This window comes from Notothenia coriiceps, unplaced genomic scaffold (genome assembly GCF_000735185.1).
Source record: "Notothenia coriiceps isolate Sejong01 unplaced genomic scaffold, NC01 NC01_scaffold00013592, whole genome shotgun sequence".
Lineage (NCBI taxonomy): Eukaryota > Metazoa > Chordata > Actinopteri > Perciformes > Nototheniidae > Notothenia > Notothenia coriiceps.
This window is the reverse complement of record NW_011346293.1, coordinates 275418-303414: the sequence shown is the minus strand read 5'-3', so window position 1 is coordinate 303414 and position 27997 is coordinate 275418. Positions and strand designations below refer to the sequence as shown.

At 40.0% G+C, this 27997-nt stretch overlaps 2 protein-coding genes across 2 annotated transcripts in view; one reads left to right on the top strand and one right to left on the bottom strand.

The window, feature by feature from the left end:
* Positions 1–5047, bottom strand: part of prlra (prolactin receptor a) — a 21491-nt gene extending 16444 nt beyond the window's left edge. The window contains exon 1 of the mRNA XM_010774213.1: positions 5035–5047. Within this exon, the coding sequence (XP_010772515.1) occupies positions 5035–5047 (13 nt within the window). The remainder of the gene's footprint in view (positions 1–5034) is intronic.
* A 3957-nt stretch (positions 5048–9004) lies between these two features.
* nedd4l (NEDD4 like E3 ubiquitin protein ligase) overlaps positions 9005–27997 on the top strand; it is a 48473-nt gene continuing 29480 nt past the window's right edge. The window contains exons 1-5 of the mRNA XM_010774158.1: positions 9005–9333; positions 11880–11953; positions 16907–16988; positions 18471–18509; positions 19470–19523. Coding sequence (XP_010772460.1) covers positions 9289–9333; positions 11880–11953; positions 16907–16988; positions 18471–18509; positions 19470–19523 — 294 coding nt within the window. The 5' untranslated portion in view covers positions 9005–9288. The remainder of the gene's footprint in view (positions 9334–11879; positions 11954–16906; positions 16989–18470; positions 18510–19469; positions 19524–27997) is intronic.

Genomic DNA, 27997 nt, shown 5'->3' with positions numbered 1-27997 from the left:
ATTGAAGTATCATCGGATGAACACCATCCACAATAATTTATTGGACGTATTGATAGTTAGATACACAGGAAACTACGGTTAGAAAAAATAAAAAAAACAAAAGTTAGTGTGCTGGCGGAAGTTCGGATAAGTCTTAGCTCGACGGCGATGACTCTCATTTGTTTTAATTAGGAGTCGAAAACCTCGTTCACTCTCGATACACTTACAAAGCGAGACGTCGACCTACTCTCGTGCCTACATCTTTTTACAGCGTCCTTAACCGCACACGTAATGTTCTAAATACAAGTCCTTCTGTTGAACAACTCCTTTATTAATAAAACGTTTCGTGGCCTTCCAATTCCTGGTACTTCTCTGTAAAAAGGTTCAAAATCTAGTCGATGTAGTAGAGTTGCCTGAACTGACCAGACGCATACACTCCACACACAAAGTCTACCCCGTCAACCCCCGATACCTGTCCGTTTTTTTTCGCCGTCAACTGTCGAAGCTAGCCGTCTTCGGGGTTTACATCACCCGTTGCGGTGACGTACAGGTAGCCCTCCGTGAAATGTGTAATAAATTTTTTTTTTAACGTTGTCACCCCAGGGCGGTCCTCCTATTAACGATATACCCCCAGGAACCCGTTCCGTTTCAAACCCTTGGGACAGGATGTGATTATATGTTTCGATAATAATATATACGACACACATGGAACACACGGGCGGATCACCAATTTCGTGTAATAACTTAATGAAAACAACTTATTACAATAAACCTACTTTGGTTTTATAATTTCTCATTGTATGAAAAGTATCCCTCTTTCATCTTCCAGGTACTATCCTTATATTTTATATTTTTTAGTCTTCTATGACAATTAGATGTTATTTGTCAAATCACGTGCTACATGTTTCTCTAATAATTATACTCCTACACGTTTGTCTGTTAGATTAATTGGAAAATAATTGTGTACATTTATGATGAAATCCAATTCCAGAAGAAGGTTTATTCTTTTTTCGAAACCCCCATAGATAGATGTCTATTTATAATTCGGATGTTTCATCGAATTGCAGTATTAATATAACGAAAGGACGTTACAATTATACAACTTCGTGAATAAATTTGACTATAATATGTGTAATTAATACGAGAAAACCATACATTATCATATTCTTTCGACGTCTAAACTGTCAAATTACCACCTCCCATAAGTGTATAGCTATCTACAGGAACATTACGTGACAACTCCTTTGGACGCTGGGTTCAAAAAGTAAGTAACGTATTGAATGTGGCATCAACACATATCTATACAGTTATTTGGAATCTTTTAGACACTTTCCCTACCAGGTTTTATTATATGTCAAAAATTAATTGATAATATCACCTCATTACTTATATGAAATATCCTCTAGACTGTCTATTTTACAAATCAGAAAGTTCGTTGTTGATAGTTTATAGAAGGAGGGACTAACACCGTGAACTGTCAGTGGAAGGGATTAAACTGAGTCACATTGATTTCAGCCGAAATTCCCAACAAATATAAAGTGTAGTAATTAGTCTTAGACGTTTGCATTGATTTTATTTACATCACCTCATTTTTATGGTCCAATTGAGGACAGACTTAACATCACTTCATCTTAATGTTCATCGTTACTCGGACAGTACACCATATAATAATTACGACGAGTAATAACCTATGTTGGCTAAAGTGGGTAAATCATTAATGTACAAAATTTAAACAATGTGTGGGTTGACACAAGAGGATAGCGGATTTGGAGGTCCCCTACATGTGTCAAATTATGACAGTTGAAATTAAAACCCCTTTTGCTTTTACAGAAAATTTTCATGTTAAGGGACAATCCTCACCTGTACGGTATCTCTTGTATAACGCTTTGTGTTATCGGTCGTACTACATCAAGACCCCCCGCAAGGCTCACGGTCAAAACTTATCAACGGCACAAAGCAAAGGTAAGTTTCTCGAACCGCAGCCGCATTGGAACCGCGTGACGGTGAGGTTGTGGTTAGGGTCTCCGAACTTCTAATTAGTGCCCAACAGTTGCCCTGACATCAGGGTTTGCTAACGACCCCTAATCACCCATCACAATCATAGAAGCCGGTAGGATTTGAGACTTAAAAAAAAGCCCTATACATATAGCGTAATTGGTGGTGATAGGGTTGCACGTAACCGCCGATTTTGTAGGACTCGAAGTTCGACTCCTAGACCCAATTAGTCAATGGCCAGATGCCAGACAAAGGCCACGGGTTCTAATAATCCCTAATTTTTTTATTTATTTTTATGAAATTTTCACCACTTGTCACCCCCAGAGACCTTTACGAGGAAAAAAAAAAGGACGTAAGTAGGGGATAGCCGGTTATCTACCCTTGACGTCAAACTCCGTGAAGGAATAACAGGAGGGCCGAGTGACGGGGTCTCAAACGGCGGAACCAGAACAGGAAAACTAAATGGGAAGACCACATTAAATCAGAACAGAGGGGACACGAGGTACAGCCAAGCAACAGAGAAAGGACCAGTGCGAGCGATAATGTACCTTTTCAGTTATTCTCTGTCAAACTCCTGTGGCAGAAAATCATTTTATCTCTCATCAAATATGGCAGAAAATATGCAGTTTGACAGAGGATTAAAACTGTAATCTGAGCTCCGTTACACACACACACACACACACACACACACACACACACACACACACACACACACACACACACACACACACACACACACACACACACACACACAGGAGCGGGACATCCTTCTCAACCTGTCCGCCATAAATGCCTCAGAGGACGGATACCTGAACCGTAGCGTCCAGCTAGCTTAGCCGCTAGCTTAGCCGCTAGCTTAGCGATAAATACACACAGCGTTGTATTCTCCTCCCCCTGTCGGCCCTAAAAGCTTCAGAGGGCGGATACCTGAGCTCCATAGCGTCCCGCTAATGTGAAACACACACACACAGCGTTAGCGAGACATTCTCCTCTCCCTGCCAGACTAATCGTTCGCGAACGTGCAAATCACCAGAAGTCGTTCGCGAACCGGTGAACGAATCAGTTAACGAATCTTTAAAGTGAACTGAATCAAAAGATGTGTGTCCCCGAAGGGAATCGAAATGCCCATCACTAGTGTCATATGGGAGCACCTTAGACAGGAGAAATGCTGTGACCCTGCTGAAGGGGAGCTAGGGCAAGACGCTTATCATGTTGATGTAAAATATTTGTGTTGTACTCCTGTTATCACTTTAGAGCCCTTTTAGAACTTATTGTTTAATTTCAGCGCCCCACTCTCCATTGCTGTTTATGTTGAAAATAAAACAAAACTTTTCATAACCACAATATTTTAACTAATTTAAATGCGGAAACTGGGGTTATTCATCAGAATTTCGCATGACTTGACTTGTGACTTGCTTGACCTGAGCAATAACTTGACTTGACTTCAGTGTTGCCAACTTGGCGACTTTCCCGTTAAATTCGGCGGCTTTCCAAACCCTCCAGCTACTTATTTTTGTCAAAAGCGTCCAACGAGTAATTTAACGACTTGTAATGGTGTTATTAGGGACTTTTCTGGTGTTTGGAGACTCACATATTGTTCAACAGTTAACGAGGTGCTGCCGTGAGCCCCTCTGCCCTCCCATAGTACTCACAGGCGCTCAGACTCACAGTTGCCTCCCGCAGCAGCTCAGCTGCAGTCAGAGCAGAGAGGAGACAGCCACACTCTCCCGCGTCGAGACTGCAAATGAATTGCGCATGAGCGGGATTTAAATGTAAAATGTAAATGTTTGTCACTGTTACACTATAATAAATAACTGCCTTTGCTTTGCTTTGACTCACACAGCCTCAGTCACTTAATCACCTCGTCCACTGTGTGTGTGCCTCTGTGACAAGCTAAACATCCACGCAAGTCATCATGTCAGTCTATAAACTATTCACAAAAGTACAGAAAGGAGTGGGAATCAAACCCTGAGTTTAAAGGATGGTTGAAGCCATTTATTGGAGATGACACACGGGCATACTGCCTTTATTGTAAGGGAGATTTCTACTAAAAACTATTAAAACTATTTCTACTTTCTCTAATAGATGCATTTCTGATCTACTGTCGTCTGGATTTACTCTGGTTTCAAGTTTTGATCCTCCTTTAAGGGGGTGGAACGTTTTTTTTACCGCCATTACATGATATGCAAATTAGACAATGACGTCATTTAGGGACTTCTGGCGACTTTTCGGACAGCCAATCGCTACTTTCCTTACCATGGAGTTGGCAACACTGGCTGAGGGTGGACCTTTATATATAGGCTATATGTAAAGACATTTGGTCAAATGAAATGACACTGAGCAAGTGATAACAGCAACGCCCAGCGTGGATGAAGCTGGTGCAGGCCTTTCTTCATGCCAAATGATCAATACTTACATATATTTTCACTTGTAGTATTATTGCAATGCTGGTTCTTCTGGGGGTCTTCTGTCCACGCTCAGCTGAGCTACCGCACCGCAGCTGCCTGCACTGTACAATCGCTGGAGGACTCCGCACCCCTGAAAGTCCCGCCTACCTGGGACGTTTGTGTCAGAATTGAAAACAAAAAATGAGGGAGCGCAAATGAGAAAGCTGCAGCGAGAGCAAAAGTCTCATCATTGAAAAAGAAGCAAAGCGAACTGCAAACAAAAAGATGTGTTAAAACAAAGAAAAAATACTTATACTTTACATGATTACACAAATGATTTGTTTGCAACTTATAGTTTTATTTTTTAAATTACATTTATTTTGCTTGACTCAGTTTTTTTTCTCTTAAACTCTTAGTTTTGCTTGATTCTGAGAAAGTGTTGCTTTATCTTTATGAAACAAAACTAACCCCATAATAAACCGCTGTGTTACTCTCCTGTATTGCTTTTTGCCTAGAATCATTGTCCTACTTAAGAGAAAAGCTTTCTCCCAAGCTTCAGTTTTGAAGCACACTGAAGCAGTTTTTTTTTTTGCAGTATCTCCTTGTATTTTCCCCATAAATCTTTTTTTCAATTTTGACAAGCTCAGTCCCTGCTGATGGAAAGCATCCCCACCTGCCACCAACATACTTAGAGATGTGTTTTCCTGAGGCCTTGGCATTGTTAGGTTTGCACCACACATGGCGCTTTTAATTTTGCCAAAAATCTCTATCTTTGTCTCATCAGACCACAAAACCTCGCACATGGGAGCTGGATCACCCTCATGCATTCTGTCTAGGTGAGAAACTCCCCCCTTTGGAACCTTTGATCTTAAATCAAACAGAACAACATTTTAATGTATCATTTGTAATCCAGACGGATCTAGTAATTCAGATACAGACAGAATTACTGTTAAACGTTAATAAATAAATATCGTCTCTCTATCTGAGTGTGTGCTTTGTTTCTTGTTGCCCATTGTTTGTTAAACCACAGAACCCCAAGCCTACTTAAACAGATTTACGACTCTTGCACCACAGTACAAAATAAACTACGTAAGTCGGCCTATATAGTGTGAGTGTGTGTATCCTGTGGGATCCTGATTTTCTTTGCAAAACTATCAAACCCACTTCAGTAGCGTGGCGTGGGGAAAATATTAGGGGAAGCCAATAATACGTCCTACGTACTTGCTTCAGTTGCTTGCTACTTTCTAACGGCGGTGAGAGTGGTGCAGTGACGCTATCTATCTTCTATCGATTAGATTTATGATTCGAAAATTATAAAAGTAGGGTAGACATGTGGATATTATCCGACTGAACAAAACGTGCATTTACCTAACAGGTTCGTTTTCCACTGACCTTTTTTCGAGCTATTTTCCAAAATCCTATGGAGAAATCCCATTGCTTTTTTGTCGAGGGAAACCGAGCGCAGCTTACTTCCGCTTTTTGGGACGCGTCACTGCACCACTAAATTGATGCGATTTGATTGGATTGTGAGGCAAGGGAAGCCAGCCGCCTCTGGCTTCCCTTGGCATGGCCCTGACCAATCACAGGTTGGCAGGGGCATGACGTGAGCCTCATCTGATTGGTCAATCCCTCCATTTTTTTTCACCAAGGGAAGCAAATTTCGGCTGGCCTCCTCTCGCAACAGAGAGTGCAATCTACTGTTTCACCATAACATCTAGAGGGGCGCTGTTTCACTCTTTGTAAAATACTCAATGAGAATGGGGGAGAGACGGGCCAGCAGCAACACACAACAAAGAATTTCCGAAACTAAACGAAGTGTTTTTATTTATTTATTAAAATTATAACTACAATCCGAAAAAACAGGGGAAGCCTGGCTTCCCTTGGCCTCCAGGAGAAAACGCCACTGACTTCTAGGACAGTATACATGCTGCTACCATGGTGACTTTATGCACTCTGTATGAACAAAGATTGTAAAACACTTTGTGACAAATATAGCGAAGTGACCTGATAAAAACAGTGTGTATCTTCATTTCAAAGGTTCCGCTTACTGGGAGCTGTAAAAATAGCAACATGTTCGCAGTATTTGACATCCTTCTCTCTCTCAGGAATGAGACCGAGATCCTTTTTACGGATCTTTAGAGTGTATGATTATTGACCCTGAATCTAGCTTCCTTTTTTACTTGTATTCATTTACAAGATGGGGACTGAGAAAATGGAATTTCCTGGAAACTGGTAACGGTATGGAAAGTATATGTGTACTTGGCATTCAAATTACAAAATGTAATAATTATTTAAGTTAAGTAAAGCATTCAGATATTGAAAACCCTATTGGTCTCTGTCAAACAGTAGTGAAGAATAACAAACAAAAAGTAAAATAACCATACTGAAAATGTCTCCATACCAATTAAGAGGCTGCACAGTATTATCATAAAAGTGAACAAAGTATTCAAAGTAAAATATTAGACATGACATATATCAGGTATCCTTGGCTTTTATTGAGTAATTATTAGATAGCATTATTATATTTAATAGCAATTATTTGATAAACTATTACTATAATATTCGACAATGTTTCATATTTGATCAGATCATGACATTGTAAAGTAACTATAAATGTCAAATAAATATAGATGCAAAAGTACAACATATCTCTCTGAATTAGAAGTCTAATGTTGCATGAAAGGTTATCACGTACTAAAGTAAGTTACACTAAGGGATTTTCTACTATCATAATAAAAGCAATATGAGTTCAATATCTTATTATGGTGAAACAGTCTTCTTCTGAAATATACCAGTGATTTGTGGTAAATAAAACCCTCTTGTATGTTGATTTTGTTAAAGGAGCTTGCTTGTTACAACCATTGGTGCTTGTTTACATTATTGCAGAGCATTTTGACTGAGTGGATGATTGTGCCGAGAGTGGCTTAGAAAATCTCTGGCCCCCCCCTTTCAGCTCTACTTAGGAGCAATAATGTTATATAATATGACCATCTGCTCTTCACGTTGGTTTAAAAGTCCCATAATGTGACATAGCCATGGTGAATGCCAGTAAACACATGAATCAGGTGATGGATGTAGAACATTTCACAATACATTTTCATTTTTAGCTCCATTTTAATTTATAATTGTTTTCCTTTTGTTTACGTGGCAAAGGATGCTTTTGATATTTTGGTGTGATAGCTTGCTTGCCTGTGCCTGCTCTTATGATGCTGGGCTGGTGCAAAAAGAATAGGACTGAGGCACAAGCTGCAGTCACAGATGAAGGACTGACGTAAACCTATCCTCTTCTTAGAAATAAAACACTACACTGGAATGTGTCACTGTTTTTGTGTCCATGTGACAGAAGCTCTCTCAATCACTGGACATCTGCTATCAGACTGCAGAGCCAAACCGTTAGAAACGATAGGAAATTACGACTATAGTGACATCTAGCGGTGCTTTCTGGAACTGTTTTGATAAAGAAATCCACTGTGTTTATGTAGTATTCTACAATTTCATTAGTAGGCCATCTAGGCGGCAGCATAGGACCAGTGTTACTCATGCAATGTAATTTTAGAAGCAAACAACATTACATTAGATGTTAGTGAGCTGTGAATGAATAATACATGAACGACAAAGAGGCTTTTACATGTGATGATGTCCAAGTATTACTAAAACAGCATAAACAAATAGTTTTCTTTCAAATTAATGTGTACGATTTTAACCTGAGCCTGAATGTTAATTTTAAATAGGAACTCTTTCATACCCTCTTTTTTTGTACTCAATCAAGAAACAAATTGATAAAATACATGAATTAATGATGAATTAACATACTGGCCCATGTGGTAATCAAAGCCTTACCCATCAACATCAATCAATACAAAACAACAACATACAAATAAGTAGGCTACATAATAATAATAATACATGAACCACAATTATTACAAGAACAATAATCATTAACCTTCTCACTGTAGTATGTTTGTTCATCATTGTTATAGTCCTTATGGATTAAATGTATATGAAATTAGATATGTCTTTGTACTATAAATCTATATTTTTGATGTATTTAACATACAGTAGCTACACTTACTTCAATATAAACCTATTTTAATCAGTTTTACATCCTCATTTTCAGTCACTTATTTTTATACAATATTATGAATGCTGATCTCCATAAAACTAGAGTTTATTTAATTTGCCACGTTGACTCCTTAACTTCAATTTCTTCATCGACCTAAATTCATGATGGGGATCACTAGTTTTATCTAATCTGTTTGTTTCTGATTGGCTGTTTTTTGCACAAGACCCGCCCCTGACAGGAACGCGCTCAGGGCTGAGTGGTAAAGACCAGAGGGACGTAACCATAGATGGACGTAACCACCATTATCAGAGTTGTCAGCTGGAAATGCAACGTTATATATTTTATTTAAAAATAAACAACACAATGTTAAACTTAGTTACTTTGCAAGGCACAGCCTAACACACCCTGAAAAAAGGGAAAAAACACACACACTCCAGGTCCACGCCCTCTGCATATTTAATTGGCCGTTTGAGGAATTCACGTCCCGTCTGATTGGTCAATGTTGACAGCAATAACGTCTATTCGGCACACTATTGGCTGAGCTGTTAGGAGGAAGTCAAGTGTCAAAATGTTTCGGGGGATAAGCTCGGAGTTGACAAAAGCGATCTGTCTCAGTTGAAACATTTTGGACACAGTTTTTTTTTTATTTCCAGGTTGTGTCCTGGATACGGACCACACTGGGAGGATTACGTTATCCGGCTGCCAACCTCATTTCTCCGTGCTGTGCCAAGGACAAGGTCTCACCGTGGACTTGACCACCACCAGACGGCAGAGAGAGCAAAGTGGGACTTTATTGTTCAAGGCTAGCTAGCTAGCTTTGCCAAGCGGCTTGTTTTTGTGTGTATAGCGTGGACCGCAGGCTATATGGCTGCGAATTACGAGCCGATATATGGACTATCAGAAGATGAGGTAAGCCTTAATCTCAACAAAGCTTTGTTATGTAGACACCAGTCATGAGTAGGTGTCTCACTGCTGTAAATAGCTTACATCAACGCTAGCCGTTAGTCAAGCTAACAAGCCCTCTCCCACATTCCATAGTAATGTTCAGGCAGCTGTCAGTTTCCTGCCTCCATGCCTGCGTGTCCACTAGTTTACTCTTTTTAGAAACAGATGCACCCCTTTGCATTCTATTAATTGACATCGAACCGACTGAGTTTAACAGTCTCACAATGCCCTGTATTTCAATTATTGTCTGCACGACTTGCAGTCAAGCTGAAGCACTCTGTCTGATTTAAACACCGCCTTTTGTCAGTGATCACAGCTGTTTGATGGTGAGCTGACCGCTAAACGAGTTTTAAGCGGAGGCATGTACATTACGTCTTGCCCTGTCAACTGAGGTCGATATTTTCTTTAGTGATGAACTCTGTGTCATCTTAGACATACAGATGTACATCAATAACGTAGTGTCACGTAAATACGATGATGACAATGTTGTTTTATATAGGAGCACGATAGTGATGAATAAAATCCTCTCTCTAACAGACAGATCAGTCAACTACCTATCACACATTACCAATGCATTCAGAAATAGCAAGGATTGATGATTAACAATCATTCTTTCATATGTGTATCCATGGTTCTAGAAAACTAAATTAGGGGCGTGACTCAGATCTTTAAGTTTGTCAACAATGGACCAACCTGTCACTATTATAGCAGGATGCTGGCAACATTTGCATGTGACGTTGTTATGCCCATTTATGGAAATAATGTCTTTGATGCATTACATATTAAACTGCCATATATCTAAATAATCCAAAACTCAAGGCAAGGCAATTTTATTTATATAGCACCTTTCAGTACGCGACAAAGTGCTTTACAAAATAAAAATAAAAGACATTTAAGAATAAATACAACATAAACACATTATTAAATGGCATTTAAAAACAGGCATGCAAAGATAATGAAATAAATAAATCAACACAGCAGGTAATACATGAATAAAAGGCATACTGCAGTGTGAGTATGAACAGCTCAATTAAAATCAGCGGCAAATAGATATGTTTTTAGTCTGGTTTTGAAAATAGGAAGTGTTTCAGCGGACGTGCACGATTCGGGTAGTTTGTTCCAGATTGTCGGGGCATAATAGCTAAACGCTGCTTTTCCATGCTTAGTTCTATGGGGTTGTTGTTCTGATAACTAACTTTTAGGATTAGGTAGAAGAACCCAGCCAGTGTGTGATTGTGTTTTTCTACGTGGTTCACTTGAATAGCTTCTTGATTCCCTGTCTGTCAGTCATTACCGGAGAAGAATGCCAGTAAAAACTCCCCACATGGCAACCCTGGCTATTTTTGGTTAATATTCACCGTATTGCAGGTATTACATCACCTCATGTGATCTCCACTTGTAATGGCCTATATACCCAAGATGCTGCACTTCTTAAATCTTTATAACTCATTCTCAGGCAAACATTCAGATATGCTGCAAGACCATGGTGGCCTCAGGTAACAGTTGGGTCTGCCCCCCCTCCCTCATTCCTTCCTTTTCTCCTTTCACTAATCAGTTCACTTGTAATATATACAACTATAACAACATTTGCTGTAAGGCTTTATGTACAAATAATTATATTTTTTCAGAATACCCACACAAAGCAGTGTCAGTGTCAGATCTCCTATTAAGACCCCAATTCTAGACAAGTAATTAGTTTGTTAATCTGTGAACCAACCATACAGCATTAAAGTGGTTTATCTCAATATACAATTTCTTCTGCAGGAGTTGCTTTTGGAATTAGATTTATAGAAACTGATGAACTACAATATTATCATGTTCTGCTATAAAACATGTCAATATAGCTTCTGTTTTGTCATGTACCAGAACTCATTCCATTTCTCGGTCAGGGTTATTGACTTTATCTTACAGGTTCACATATGTGTGTGGGTTGATAGTGCTTGGCAATAATTCAAAAATAATCATTTATTGCCGTTCAATTTAATTGTATCATGATGAAATCTTATACCGGATACACAATTAAGTTATTTGAGTTGATGTTGCAACCACAGATTAACTCAAATTTGTCGGAAAATGTAATGAAATACTTAAAGGGAAAATGATTTTAATATTTTGTTTTTGTTTTTAAATCACACTTAAAACGAACTTTACATACCGTGAACATACGGACATTTAAAAAATGTATTTCTTCTTGATAATTTAACTTGAAACTTGTGTTCATTTTGCCCTCACATTCTTAATTAAACGCGAAAATACTAATTTATACTATTGTTGTAAACTCCTGTGATTTTACACAGGAGTTTACAACAATAGGCATTACCATGTGGTTATTTTGTATGGACTATTTATTTATTTTGAGAATTAGAAGAAAACATACTATATTGTTATTGAGACATAGTATAAGTGATAGAAGAATGGTACCATTTTGCCAATTACGAGCTTGGGTTATTGTATCGTTTTTCTATTAATTTCATTTTATGTTTTTGTCCATATTTATTTTTCTTCCGCAGAATGAAACGAGAGTGCTGCGGGTTAAGGTCATTGCAGGAATGGATCTGGCGAAGAAAGACATCATTGGAGCCAGGTGAGCATCACAAGACACACCAGAAGATGCTGTTTTTATCAGAGGGTCCTTAGCATTATGTCATCATTGTGTACTCGACATGTAGGCCTGGTCAGTGCTTCAGATCAGGTACACTGCCACTCATATTGCACCTCTTTTGTCAAATGTAGTCTTATGTTTTAATGTTTGCTGCTGTTTGGCTCTCTAAAGCTCACATATGTATTGTTATTTTGATAACTGTTATTTAACATACAATGTTTATGTGAGAAAAAAGCGACTGAATGTCAATGAATATAGCATCCTGCCATTTGAGGAACTCCTTTAGTCTTTTCATCCTTGGCCAACAGAGTGTTGTGCACTATGATTAATTACACTTCTTTACAAAGACCAAGTTTTAATCAATCATTACCAACCTGCCTCTCCTATTCTCATTAGTCATAACCCACCTTTATGATAGTTAAAGCAAATAATTGAGTAATAATAATACACCCCCACGACTCACGTGCTTTCTTACACGTAGGAAGACATGTTTAACTTACACCTTTGTTGGTTTTGAATGCTCATCAAGGGCCCTTTCTTCATCTGTTGTCAGACCTTCTTTCTTACTGTGCGATTCTGTGATGATGAGTAACCAACTCTTATCCCAACTTTTATGCAATGTTACATAATACCCCTCTGTGGAGTTGTATTTTAAATCTGTTTTTTGTTCTCTCGCACGGAGTGCCGTGACTTCTTCCCTGTAAATGTAAATGACCCCCCGTTAGTTGCTGCTAAATCAGTTATAATTCTATTTGTGTGCTTTTAGTCTAGGCCAGAGGCATCATTATGTCTAGTGGCCTAACTTTAAGGATGGACCTTTGTTTAAAGGCATTTGGTTTTGCTGAAATGACTGATCCATTCATGTACTTGCTACAGTCAGAATGACCAACCATCTTTTCTGTTTTGCCTTCAGGAAGTCAGTTATTTTCAAAGGCACATTCAGTGACATATTGTTTGACTTCTCATGGGCCTTTCTGGCGACACAGGTATTGAAGTTCTATGATAGCCTATAAAACAATTACGTTTATATATATATAGGGAGTCACATACTTTAAAGGGGACCTATCATGCAAAATGCACTTTTTGATGTATTTTATACATAAATATGTGTCCCCGGTTTGTCAGGGAACTCACACAGCGTCAGAAAACAAAACCCTCTCTCTTTTCCTCCGTACCCACATCTCTAAAAACGGGGGTACAACGGAGCTGATCCAGATTTGCGTCCGATATGACGTAAAATCGGTAATGTGGACCCACGGCACTATCAGAAAGTTGCTATCAGAAACAATGCCCGACTGTTTTGGACGTAATATGGTCGGTGTTTACATTAGCATCGCTAACACTCAGAGCTACCCTGTACTGGAAAGCATGTGTGTGAAGAAGCAGGAAATAAAAAGGAACTCACCTTGTGGTATAACCGGCAAGAGAGAAAGCCTTTGAGCTCCATACTGTTTCAGAAATAATCCTTGATAATCCATGGTATGGCGTTTCATCATGGCAGTATTTAGTTTAGACAGTAGCTGCCGGGTCCCGCATGAGCTCAGCCCCCTCCTTTTTTATACATTTTTTTTTCCTTAAAGCTTAATACCAAAAATCTGCACTTTTGAAACAGGAAGTGAAATAGAGGGATATGAGGCATGGCTATAATGGGTGATCTGTTTGGTATTTTGAGCAAAACACTTTATAGACATGTTTTTTATATATTTTTATATATCTGAGACCCATGCTATTGCCTAAAAATAGCATGATAGGTGCACTTTAATGTCTGCTTTTTTTTTCATATTCATTCTCAACAACTTGAAGAAAATTCTCAGACGCCTGAACTGAGTCGGATTTTCTTTTACAATGGTCCACTCTAATACCTACTGTAAAATAGTTTTTGCATGAAGTATTTCCTTTTTTTTGTTCTGCTGGTAAACAGCAAGCTAGATGAAAAAAAAAAACACCCATTTGGAGCAAAGCTGTACTCGTGCCATCAGAATTAAATTATTCCACCCGAGATACAGTAATGGTGAAATAATACAATTGGTATCGGGCTGAAATCCCCATGACTAGTCTAAAGCCTCATCTCAATGTGAACACGGTCAGTATTGTGGTTTACAGTAATGCATTGTATCTGAGCCATGAGAGAGCGGACAGTGTGGGAGACTGAGTCTGACAGTTTAGCGCTGCGAGACTGCTACTCTTGTTAGCATCCTGATGCCCTGCTGGCAGGACAGCGCCGTGTCGCTCAGGAGAAATGTGAAGTGTAATGAAGAAGCAGTGAATGAGGTCTGGATGTGTAGCTCCTGGCTGCTTACCACAGGAGACAGTGCTGGCTTGGCAGTCTGTCCCCTCATAAGAGGCTCAAACAGTGCTGGCTTGTTTCCTTTCCTCCTCTTTCTTTGCTTCAAACTCGTTCCTATTGCTGCTTCTTTGATCCATTGTGTTCTACCCGGTTATTTTGCTCTAAGTGAAACACCCTGAGGTTTTGTTTTTGTTCTCCTAAGGCGTTGATAGAAACTCTTGAGAAACTTGCATGCAATCAAACAACAAGTGGACCTAGCTACCGTTTAAATCCAGCGACCCATGCACGCTTTCATCTCTCAGTGTTGACTTGAAGTAGCTGGTCTCCTTCAGCAGGATTTCTGTTGAAAGAGGGAAGGAGACAAGAAGGAGTCTCAGTGCTGCCGAGATACAGTAGGCCCATTGTTTTTAGCTTAGTCACAGCACATCAACAGAAACAATCAGTAAGAGGCTGTGGGGTTACTGGAAGACGTTAATTACCAATCATGCAACAGCAGTTTTGCTCAGGCTGCATTCGCTGTTCATTTTTCATATTTCCCATCCCTTGTGCCCTTTTCCTTTTGAGCCTTCTACTTCCCTAGAAAATATAGGCTGCGCACTTACTGGCAGGCCAAATCTAATTTTGCAAATATTAATACCCAAATTGTATCCCTGGAAACGGATTATGGCTAATCAGATCTAAAAGGCATTCATAAATGGTTTGAAATGCGATTCAAATCAGATTCTACCTTGCGTGTTGAGTCTAGCCACTGCAATCAAAATGTCATTTTCTTCTTGGGGAAAAGAGAGATTTGGTGTCATCATCTCAGAAGAGTGAACGTTAGATATTGTGTTGGTGTAAAGAAGTGTATGTCTCCATTCTTCATGTAGCCTGCAGCATGATGTTTTACTGTGTGTCCTGAAATAACTTGTATGTAACAGATGGTGAACACATTGATTTAAGTTATTTCAGGAAACACAGCTCAGGAGCAGAAAATGTAAAGGAACCAGAAGCGTTATGGGAAATCTTTGACCCTTCTTGAAGCCAATGAGTCAATGAGTCAATTATTTGTTGAGAACATTTATCAGCTAATCTTTGGATCACAGATTATTCATTTACGTAATATTTATCAGTCAAAATTCAATTTGATGCTGTAATAATGATATAATGCAGCTCTAGGATATTGTGATGGGCATTGTTATACGATGGTAATATACGATTAAACATAAATCAAAACTCACCTTTCAGCTTTTAATGTGTTTAAGATTATGCGATTTAATATTTTGAGCATTTTCTTTGCTTCGATCATTTTAATTTGTGTATCATGGAACGCTATAAATAAATAATGTATCTTTATTATTTATCTGCACATCAAGAAAGTAATGAATAGTCAATCAATAATGAAAATAATCTTTAGTTTAAGCTCTACTCTAAAGTCAGATACTGCATTATAATCTAAATTTGCACGTTGTGTTTCGTAGAATTATCTATTCAGATATTTTCTGTTGCCTACAATAAAATACTTCTAAAATGCGAGAACAATACAGAATCATGTCTACAAAATCTTGAGCGTGTTTGTGTTGATAGTGCCGCCTACTACTGTATCTGCATTATGTAATATACGCATTGTACGCCAAGAATAGTGAAACCAACAATACATGTATCCATAAATGAAATAAGAACACTTAGCAGATCATGTGTACGAGTGATTTGTTATACAGGTTTGTTATTAAGCAGGATTATTTTTAGTGATTTAAAAAATGTCCAATGTCACGACCACAGAAACTTGTGAGAAGTTTTTCCTCTCAGGGAGGTTTTTGAAAGGTTATAACCTGACACTTTGTTTCTCGGTGCCTGCTGGGACTGGGATCAGTAGAGTAATTGGTCTGTGTGTTGAAAAGTGCGGCTCTGCCTCTATACAGAACTCACTGGACATTTTCTACGCTGTCAGCACCTTCAAATAAACCAATTGGCTATTTTTAAGCAGCACCCAGTATACCCACCATACTCTGCTTACTTTTTTCGCTGCTCACCTCAAAAATATTTAGCAGTTTCTATTTTTAGCGCTCTTGCTTTGTCAATAACACATTATAGCCTTATCTCAAAATACCCGAATGGAAGCAGTTTTTTCTTGCTGGTGTGTTGGTGGCAGGCTCAGGTTTCAGGTCTGGGAACAGGCAGAGTGTGAGAGTGTAGCCTAACAATGTGAGCTCTGGCACTTGCTGATAATATGATGATAAAACCTCAGATGAGGCACACTAGGGTTTACAAACACACTATGATTTTTCCATTCAAGACCAAACGGTGTGTTTTAATAGTAAAAACTATGGAAAAAGTCCAGGTATTTAAGGTTGCCACTTAATGTTTGGTCAAGTTCTTACTTCTTACTCAGATAATAACCGATTTAAATCATAATTTTGTTTACGTTTTGTGTATAATAAGATTTGTCTTGAAAGAAATTGGAAAATTATTGTTTTGATATGGAAATGTATCTTGTCAGCAATGCTAACATATGTGAGATATTATTTGATAAATACTCGTATGGCTGTGAGGAGAAGATGTGTACCTTTTTTGAATTAGCTCAAGCTGTTAAAAAGAGAGAACTGTGAAAAGATCATATTTTTTCACTCCACTGACTTTGTAACATTTCCTTTTTTTTTTGTCGGCAGCGATCCTTACGTCAAACTATCGCTGTACGTTGCGGATGAAAACAAAGAGCTAGCCCTAATCCAGACAAAAACCATTAAAAAGGTAAGAAAGGTAGAAATGCCTCTGTAGCATGTATTATGAATTTCAGACCTTATCTCCTCCCACACCTGCAGTACTCATTTACCGTACCGCCACTTGAATGTGGCTTTGTTTACTCCAATTTTAGGTCACAGTGTTGAGATCACGAAACCTTCCCAACCCCAACACGACTACCACACTTCCTTTAAATCAAGGCAATCACATAATCTTTGAGGTCGTTAACCACAGGAAGGCACCAGAAGGCAGTGCTTCCTTTTCTGCTCAGTACAGTGTTAAAGGCGAGCCCTTTTTTCCCCCAGTGGCCTATTTTGGGGAGGAAATCTATTCACAGCAGGGGGAGCTATTACTTGCTATTTGTGTAAAGTACATTCAGATGATATTTTAAGGCTAAAGTGGGCTGTAATTTCATATATTCCTTGCTCACATTGTGGACTGCTCTGGTCTATACGATTACAAATGTCTATAGATCACATATTGTTCTCATGTAATGCAGAATCTTATTCTACCGTACCTGTTGTATAATACATGTGGGGTGCAACACTGTTATGTATCCTGACTTAGCTTCTTATATCTTTAGGAATGGCTCCTTTCTTGGTTGTTTAGGTTAGCTACATGTAGCTGCCAGCCAACCCTCTGCTGCAGTCGGCAGCTCGGGCCTCCATGCAGGCACACATATGCTGCCAGTGGCCATGGTTGCCTTACTGGATATAAATAGCTGACAATGCACTGCTATGTGGAGCAGAAAATGAAGCATCCCCGCTCGGCTCTTCCATGGGCTCTGTGTGTCTTTAAGTGGGACACCTTTGATGACATCTTTGTCATTGGAGAGTATGGCTTGTGGCAGGATGGCATGACAAATAATGATACATGAATAGCCATGCTTGACCTGCATCAGTACCTAATGACAATGATTGATTTTTGGTATACTTTTCTGGAATTCCTCATTATTTCATCGTTGACTTTATGGCTTTTTGTCAAAGGGCAGTGGGTTCATTTGTAATTCTGCAGTTGTTTTAACAGAGATGTTATTTTATCGCTGCTGTAAAAGGTTGTAAAGTGTTTATCATTCAGACTTGCTTGTAAAATGAAGGCTTCATTGACATTCTAGTGTTTAAGTCATTGCAATCAACAATGGAATTTTAATGAGAAGTGTCACATAGTTCTGAGTCCAATACAATCAAATGTGTGAGGCAGAAGGAGAGAGTCTGTGCATCTCCTTACTAAGCTGATCCATCCAGAAAGTGGATGATAATCCTCATGGCTGTTAATCTAGGGACTAATGCCAATCACCGGGACATGTTAGCTACAAACCTGCGCTAACAACGTAAAAGGATTATTGACGCACAAGATTGAGTTTAATTTCTCACTTGGGATCCGTTTTTTCTCTCTAAGTTAGATATGTTTTGTAAGTCTGTTTTGTTTTCTGTTTAACTAATAATGTTGTTACCTGTGCTTTAATAACCCTATCTTTACTTTGTTTTTCAGACCCTCAACCCAAAATGGAACGAGGAATTCTACTTCAGAGTGAGTTCAGGTTTTAAACTCTTTGGGGCAAATTCATAAAAGGGTTGTGCTGAACAAATAAGGCAAAAGTCCAAGTGTATAATGCAACCCACACTGCACTGCCAAGCAAAGAGCATCTTACTGCACCTGATCAATAAGGAAAATATATATATATTGATGTGAAATTGGTCTCTATCTATACTAATGAATCTTTTTGCAGATACAGTCCAATTCACAAATACTAGCACTAATAGACTCACACAGTTATAAAGTCGACCGTAACTAAAGCACATTTATAATAGGTGTCCGCTTAGTTTAAGTTATTTTGGCAGTAACTGGATGCTGTGAGTTGTGTCATGAAAAATATATAAAAAATGGTTTTCTTAGCCTATATAAATGTATAATGACTTATTCCCTTCCTCATTAGCTAAATGCACTCTGGCTCAGGCTTACTCTCACCCTTATAACGATGCATTGGCCTAGAGCACATTGATACCTTTCAAACATTGAGACAGGGCAGATGGCGATGCAAATGATGAGCAATTTATGGTACCATCAGTGCAGCAATCCATTCTTTTATGATTTCGCCCCTCACTGTACTTCATTATGTGTCAGATTCCCCCTCTTCCCGGTACTCTCCACTACGATAGTCTGGCATTGCACTTGTTTACTCTAGAGTGGTAGTGTTAGAGTTGTAAATCTTTGGTTGCAGTTTAACTCACACTGTAATCATTGTGACAGTACTGGACTTTGGAAGCTTATCTACATGTGTGTGATTACTCCTCGCTATTTATGAAAGAATTATAGTTTAGTCCTATGCTACGTCATTTAAAGATTGACTATCTTCTAGTTAAAGTAATCACAAGTTATTGTGATTCAAAAGCAAGCACACAGTTGCTCTCAAAGTGTTTGTATGTATCTGCTTTAGCTCTATAACCACTGGCTGGCTGCTGTATAATCACTGTTTTGTTGCCAACACAGGTGTGTCCGCAGAATCACAGGCTACTCTTTGAGGTGTTTGATGAAAACCGATTGGTAAGCTTCACACTACATAACCTGTTCCCCCTCCCTCCCTCTGTTGCATATACAACACAAACCTTTTTTAAATTTCAGTCTGTTATGTTTTGACAGCTTTTGATTTGATTTATTTCCAGCCACAGCAAAACCTCATGACACTTTTTAATTTTCTTCATTCAATTTATTTTCCACTTATTTTCTCTAGCATCTCGTTCCATTTTCGTTGGTGATAATGGGGGTCTGCAGTTTAACTTCTTGATAGTTCAGTGTCAATTATGCCAATACATTTTGTTGTGTCGAAAATGAAGTGGGAAGATTTCATGGGATGTTTTATTAATTAATCATAGAAATCCTTGATTCAATTGTATTGACCTTGTCTACACCACCTTTTGTCGTCACACGTTTTAATCTCATGAAAAATATTGCTAGATTTGATATCATATCAACAACAGTTTAGGTCAGAAAAACTCAATAAAACCAATACACTGCAGTACCCATGTAAAAACATTGACATAGACAGTGTACAGTTTGTGTATCTTGTAGTTTTATTGCTCTAATTTAAGAGAGTTGTGGTCCACTAACAACTCCTACATTCCTCTCATGTCAAATCTCTCCAATTTCCACCACTTACTAGAACACTGGTTTCCTTCACTTGTTAAATTAAGCCTGTTGTGGGCTCTCAGTTGCCATGACAACTAGATTAGGGGGTTTAGGGCTGCAGTAATATTTGTTTATTATGGATTCACAGTAACTCTGGAGTCCGTGTTCTCAGTTTGATGTCTGATAAAACAAACAGCGGATGCAGCCCAACATAGTGTTGATGTTCTTGGCTGGATGGAGCACATTCTGTCTGGGCCTCGCAGGCTAACATCTTTGTGCACGGAGTACCGATGTGGGAGGTCGAAAGATTTCAGCTTCTGATTTGAGTTTTGTTTTGTTATACCAATTTTCCTGATAACTCAATAAAGTTAAGATACATTATATGATTAAATCCCATACAGTCATTTGAATGTCTGCAGGGAAGAAGGCAGCTTTATTTTTTTCCTCAGTACAGTGGGAGCTCTCAGCTGCTGTATAGAAGAGGAAGACACAGCATAGCACTAGGCGTCTCAAGCCCAGTCCTCTCCTTATATGTCTGAGGAGCCGCTTTTGTGTCTATCTCAAGGTGCATGCCAAGGCAGCTCCTCCACCGCTGGCCAGTATTTGTTTCAAGGGGCTGCTTGTCTCTTGGATCCATTACATTTACGCATGTTTAATTCTCTGGAAAGATTCATTGTTTGACTAAGCATTCTGTATGATAAACTGGTTCACTTATGAGTAATAAATGAGATACTAATGCTGTAGATACCCTCAACTAATGTAAGTGCCTACAAAATATGGGAGAACTACATATCAAGCTGACAGCTAACATAGAATGTAACAGATAGGTTGAATAGACCTCCAATACATTATGGTGCTTTGTTTGAAGCAGACGTGTTACGTCATTTGGCAAGCTGGGCTTGCTGCCATTGGACCACACATTGGCATTTTGTTTCTTTACACAGAACACTCTCCATAACATTTCACACACACATTTATTGACTGTGCCTAACACTGTAAGCAGTGTGTCATCGCAAAGTGTAACTGGTTGCCAAGCCACGATTTCTTCTTGCTCTACAGTCTTTTTCTTCTTGCTGTTTCTCTGCCTCAATCAATACAGCGTGCCTTCTTGATGCCCTCTTGTCCACAATGGTATACTTTTTTTTTGTCCTCCTTCTTTTTTGTACTTTTCCACTGCGGTTCACCACCATCAGTGACATGGCTGTCAGCTAGTTAGAGATGGATACGATAATGCACTGAGCACTAAACCATACTTAGAATTAGTTACAGTTTTTGGACAATGCAGTTCTGAAAGGCCGAATTGTCAGTTCAGTACAAGGAGGCAGACAGTTCGCCTACTAAAGTAGTACAAAACACCCATTTACTGATCCAACGGTCGATCGCTGCAGTATTAAGAATTCTCTCAAGAATGTACAGTACTGTATGCTTTGAAAAGTCTTAATCAATTTGACCTTGTTCTGTAGCATAATAGTGCATAAGTGCCTAAGCATCATAATTTTTGTCTGATTTCAGTATGGCAGACTACGATCACAGCTGATCGTATCTTGGGTGGTTTTTGGAAGCAAACTGTGGCTTATAACACCACCAGACAGTTAAGTGTTTGGCAGTGTCTGGGAGATGGCGTAGTCTACTCTGTTTGAAGAACACTTGGATGCTTTCTCCCGAGAAGGCGGTGCTGTTTGCCTTATCAAAGCTGCAATCTGTCAGATATTCTGCTCTTCACTCAGCCTCTTCCTTTTTTTTAGGTCCATTTTTAGAAGCAACTTCCTTATACCTTTTTTGTTGTTTCCAAGCTACAAGAGATCATTTGTCCTCCAGATTTCTTGATACATTTAGCATTTTTAGTGGGACAATTTAGTAAGGAAATCATCGCTTCCTGTTGTGACTATTACCTAAAAGGATATGGATGCTACATTGTCAGATTTATGGGGGCATTCTGTGATTTGTCCTTATCTTTCTTTAAACCCACCCTTTCCTTGGGGACATGGCAGGATGCTCAGGCAGATCAGTAATAGTAGAAATGTTGATGTTATGGCCAGAGATCTCCTTGCGATGGATAACACCAGCTGCTATGCCAATTGGGAGAGCCAATGGCACCTTTCTTTACTCCTTACCCCCCTACTTTCAGGTCTCTGCATAAACCACACCTGTCTTTAAACACTGCCCTCATTTGGTCTCAACACACATAAAGCTGTGTAACTGGATCTTTCACGTTGTGACACAGTTTTTAGTAATGAGGTTGGAGGTATAGCAAAATGAAGAGGTAACTTATTGAGATTCAAAATTGCCAGACTGCATGGACCTAAGAGTTTGGTCATTGATGGGAAGTGGGGTGTGTTTGGAGGGCCAGTTGGCACTTGAGGGCAGCATGGGGTTGTAACTTGAGGTGCTGGGGCCATTTGTGGTCACATGACTTACAAGCAACCTACTGTCACCTCGGAAACCAGGAGCGCCGGCCGCTCTTATCCAATCATGTCAGGAATGCTAGCCGTCACTGGGCTCAGGCTATTTCTGCTGTCTGTTGCCTGTGCTTGGTAGTGCTAAGAGTGTGGCATACAGGGATCCTTCTTTTCCCCCCCCCCACTTACCCACTTAGTGTGCAGTGTAAAGTTGTCAGCTCTTTTGCAGGGGCTGTTTAGTTTTTGTGGTGCCACTTATTTCCTTAATACAGTTTACTGTGGAAGGAAAGTTGGGAAAGAGACTCAGAGAGAGTGGGAGGGGGGTGGGGTGAATGAGAGTGGAAGAAAAAAAAAAAAGGGGGATCAGTCATACAGCCAGCCAGAGGAGAGAAGTGGGCGACACTAAGAGACAGAGAGTGGATCCAGAGGAGAGAAGCAAACAGCCTGTCAGGGAGAAAGTGAGAGGGAACGGGAGCTGCGGGACGTTTGGTGAAAATGGCTCAACGTCTGCGTTTGTACTTCGGCTCAGGCCGCAGTAACACAGCCCCGGAAATTCTGGAAGGAGACTCTGAGGATCAGCAGGGAGACAGTGATGTGGTAACGACGCTCCGCATGCAGCCACCTCCAGATTCAACGGAGCCAGCTGCGTCACATGCTCCACCAAGAGCTTCGCGGTTGGAGCCTTCGCTTAAACGCAGCTCCTCCATGTTCATACCCCAGCTTGCCTCCTACACTGAGCCACGGCCCACCAAGAGCTCCTCCATGCACATCTCGCTTCAGCGCTCCAATGGATCAAGTAATGGAGATTCCTGTGGTCATACTGCTGATGATGATGTCCCGCCACCCTGTTATACTCCTCCAGGGCCGGCGCCTGCCTATACAGAACCAGAAATCCAAACAGACTTTCCACGACAGCCGCCGCCTCCGTACTACAGCCCAGAAACTTTAAACTCACAAACTCTTCCAACAGAGCAGAACCTGCCCAAACACAGGGTCTTTAACATTGGCCCCAATGGCCATACTATGTACAGCAGAGGCCGACCTGGTATCAGTGTTGGTGGTATTTGTATCCAGAGAGACTCTGCAGATGGTTCCGATACCCAACATTTCAGAATCCACCCTTATGGGGGCACCGGCTGGTCTGTCCAGCAGCAGAGTGTGGACCAGTGCTCTGTTGTTAATGGTGGAACACAGAGACTAGTGTTTCAGCTCCAGAAAAACCATAACCAGGATCAGAGCCAGGGCAGGCCACAGGCTGATGCATCTCAGGCAGAATGCACAGATGTTGGCTTTACCAGCTCAAGAGGTAGCCAGGTGGTACGCTACCCCAGAATTCGACTGGAGAGAAGATCATCGCATCAGATGCCGTTGCTGGAAAATCAAAACCAAGAGACTTGTGCAGATGGCAAAGCTAGAGAGGAGAACCAAACAGACATTGAGACAGAGCTAATGGAAGCAAGAAACACATCTAATGGTTGTACTTTCAAAATCAGTGGGGAGTCTTCCAGGAGGCAGCCGCATTTCAAGATCTATTTTACTCCAGGTGGAGATCAGGATGTGAGCATTTGCAATGATCCAACGAGGAATAATCCCAAGGTAAAGACTATTGGAAAACTAAAGTATGACAGAAAACGTTGTTTAATGGAAACATTTTGTTAATTTTGTAATGGCATTTAACAATGAGATGTGCACAATCTATAGTTGTGATGATGAAGATATCACTTTCCGAATTAATCATAAACAATAACAGTGGATAGGTCAACTTACTCATGTGACATTTAGTTGAACACATGATAGCTTGAATGTTGTCTTGCCAAAAGAGGGAGTATGCATTAAGTAGGGCCATGGGTATAACAAATAAGATTCAGGAACACATTGTGCTACCTAAATTGGGTAAATGTTGGAAGATGCCTCACACATTTAATATCTCGTTTGTCACTCTGAATCAAGCCAAGTTGAGAAGAGCTCCGTATGGTGCAGGAAGAGGGTGGTGACATTTTGGGAAGTGAAAAGCACAGACACGGTTCTCAAGCTAAATGACACAAACACAGACACTGGCTTTCTTTCACTTTAAAACCACAGGCGTTTGAGGTTTTACACACATCAGCCAATTCACTGCACTTGTTGTCTTCTGTTCCACAGAAATGTGACACTTAAGTTTGGTAATACCCTTAACTGCAGCCAGTGCTCTTTGAGAGTTGGCTGTTTCTATCTTTAGTCTGTTTCTAGTGTGGTTGTTGATTTTGAGAGCGGGAGGCGGCATGTCTTCCTTGGCTCTAGGCTGCTATGGATCCGTATCCTCGCAGCTGCTCCACAAGTGGTTAACAACTAAAGATGTCATTTCTACGATCAAAAGTTGGACAAGCCTTCCGAATCTTTGATTTTTAAAAGTCCTGTTATGTTTCTGTCTGTTCTTCCCCCATGTGCAGCTCAAACTTCGGGAGAAAAACAGATCTAAAGGTTTCACTTTTTAATTAGTGTGTCATATTACCTGACTTATCATCAGCAGCTTTCCTCTCAAGTACATTCTGTACCACACTTCTCTCATGCAGCTCTTGACTAATACCCATTCAGGATGTCATCAAATATAACAGGATTACTAGAAGTACATAGTAGGCGTTTCTAAAACAGAAACTTAATTATTGTGCCTGCCTCACACTTATACAGTCTTGACAATTTTGCTTCCCAATGCTTTTGCTTGAGAAGAATCCTCATGGCATCTTTAATAATGTCACTGAACACAAAATTAATATCTACCACAACAAGGAGATTCAATTAATACCGTTGTAGTGTGCCACAGTGCCCTAGGGCCTTCACCAGGCTTTTATTACATGATAAACATCATGATAAGCCAGTTACTGTTCTCTTGCATCCTGACCATTAACTTTAAATCCAAAATAAACTTTAGATAAAATATTTCTGTTTTTCTCATAGAGGCTTGCTAATATTGGCTGTTCTCCACTCAAGCATTTACATTTTTAATAGATGTGAAGTGTTATGTTTGACCACCATAATTGAATGCATTCCACACATCAACTTTCCCCTTTCTTTAAAGAGACTTGGTGTTGTGTTACCCCAGGGCATTCCCTTTTCTCATGCAACAAGGAAATCCTCATTTAGACCATAATGACGGGTCTTCCCCAACTGGTAGCCTAGAGTTTGTGTGCCCCCTTTTTAGAGTCGTGCATGGGATACTACGGGTGTGTGTTTTGTGTGTGTGTGCCAGAGAGACTAGCTGCAGACAGCTATGCCACAGTGCCATGCCCTCGTTACGGCCCTGCCTCGACGTCATTCACAAAGAGCTTTTGCAGGCCACTGGGCTGGCTATATTTACCTGAGACTGGATTCTGGATGGATGAGTGGGGGGTTCTCTTTTTATTTTGGTCCAGTATCATTGATGAGGGTTTCTAATTGCTATTGTTTGCAGGGGGTCAGCCCTGATCTTGGTTACAATGCATGGCATTGTAATTCTGTGTGTCAGCAGCGAGACTGTCGAGTAGTTGAGAGAACCTTTTCTCACTTCAGTGCCAGCCTGGACCCGCTCCAGGTTTCTGTATGTCATAAACTCTGTCTGTTACCACCTCTTCATAAAAATGTTCTTGGCAGCTCAGGGCAACTACAGTTAGCATTGCTAAATGCGGGCAAGATGATGTGTGCAGAGGCCAGTTTTATTTCCATTTTTATTTCTGTTCCTAGTTCATGTGTAAGAGTGGGTGGGCTATGTTTGGGCCAGTGGCCTAAAGCGGTGTGTCAAAGGTCTTTTGGCGGGGAGAAGGGTGAACCAGCAGAGAAGCTCAGAGCTAAACAAAAGGAGTATCTATTGTTTAAAAGAAGACCCAAATCTGTTAAATTAAGCAATATGTAAACATTGGCACAACAATGGTCACTCAACAACCATTACACTTTCACCATGGTTGGGTCGCTGCAGGGAGATTGAGTTTTCTATTTTGCTAGCTAGACATCAAAAGTTATTTAACCAACACATATTACTTAGCCTACTTGTGCTATTGATTAATGGCGCTAACTGTCCATTATGGCTATTTTAGGTTACAGGGGTCTGACAAGTCTGTAAATGTTACTGTATCTGCTGGGTGAGATGGGTGACGTTTATACCGAGGCGGCATGCTACGGGCAGGTTTAGGACAATACTCGGAGAATAGCAGCAAAGTAGTAGAAACGAACATTTGTTTTGCTCTTAGAGCGCAGGGTCCTAGAGTGCTGCAGGAGTTAGCATATTTGCACTTCAGGTTCCCATCTCTCAAATCTAAAGTTAAGAGGGTTCAGTCCAAATTGGGTGGAGCACTGCAGAACTGTTGAAGTTTGTTTATTCTTACGAATGGTTAGTGAATGAGGCCTATTGTTTCTGATGGAATGTTGTTGTGAATGTCTTAAATGTCTCTTTGCACTTCTTATAAAAACACAAATCCACTTGCATTCACCCCTATTGTACTGGGGTTGAGGTGGAAATCCCAGAGGAGGATATATAAAACCCCAAACATATCTGCAGACAACTACGTGAGATGTAAGTTTGATGGGTGAACTGACATATTTCAGTTTTATTCTCTTACTTTTTTGAGCTACTTTTACGATCCTTCATCTGTCTCTTTCACTCTTGGTCCCTCCTTCTGTTGGTCGTCGGCGACTCCCTCCCTCTCTGAGTGTAACCTGGCCCTGGGAGGCAGCTGCAGGCTCAACTGTGACCCTTTGATGACTCTGCAATTATATCCCTCTGCATACACATACCCACAGCTTAAAACGCTTGTTATTGTTAAGGACAGAAAAAAACAGCCGTTTGTCCCAAGAGTACATATCCCCCATGGGATGGTGCCAATTCTACTGACTATCCCATAGGAAGCACGCCACAGTGCCACTACGTTTTGAAGGATCGAGCATCGTCGGTCCTTAAAGTCTTATCTGGTTAGAAAACATCTCTGCAGCATTGAGTGTTTTTCTGAACTTTATTTATAAAACGGTACAACTAAGTGATTCAAAATAAATGTAAATTGTAGGTTGTAAGTCAACTCATGTGATAGAGTGTAATACTACCGGACATGCGCAATGGTTATGCAAGAAGTTAATTAATTGTGTTGTTGGTTTGGGAAATGAAAGCAGATACTGGGATAACATAGCATAACATTTCCAAGAAGATATTATTTAGACTTTGTTGATGTGTCACGTGTGTGAGGTGTTTGGATGTGTGTGTGTGTGTGTGTGTGTGACCTGTGTACGTGCTTGTGCATTAATTACTTTGTGTTTTCTATGTGACTTATTTGTGACCTTTCACCAAGAAAAAGCAGGTCTGTTAATCAGATTGAACAAAAACACTGATTGCTGTATACCTTAATAATTAGCACCAGACTAGGTTTGCTTAAGGACTTAATAAGTGGTTTTTAACCTTTTTTTTTTTTACTGACTCAAATTAAAAAAAAGGTGCCATAAGTAACATGACATGTCAAATCAAGACGATATGACCGATATGAGCTCAATACTGAG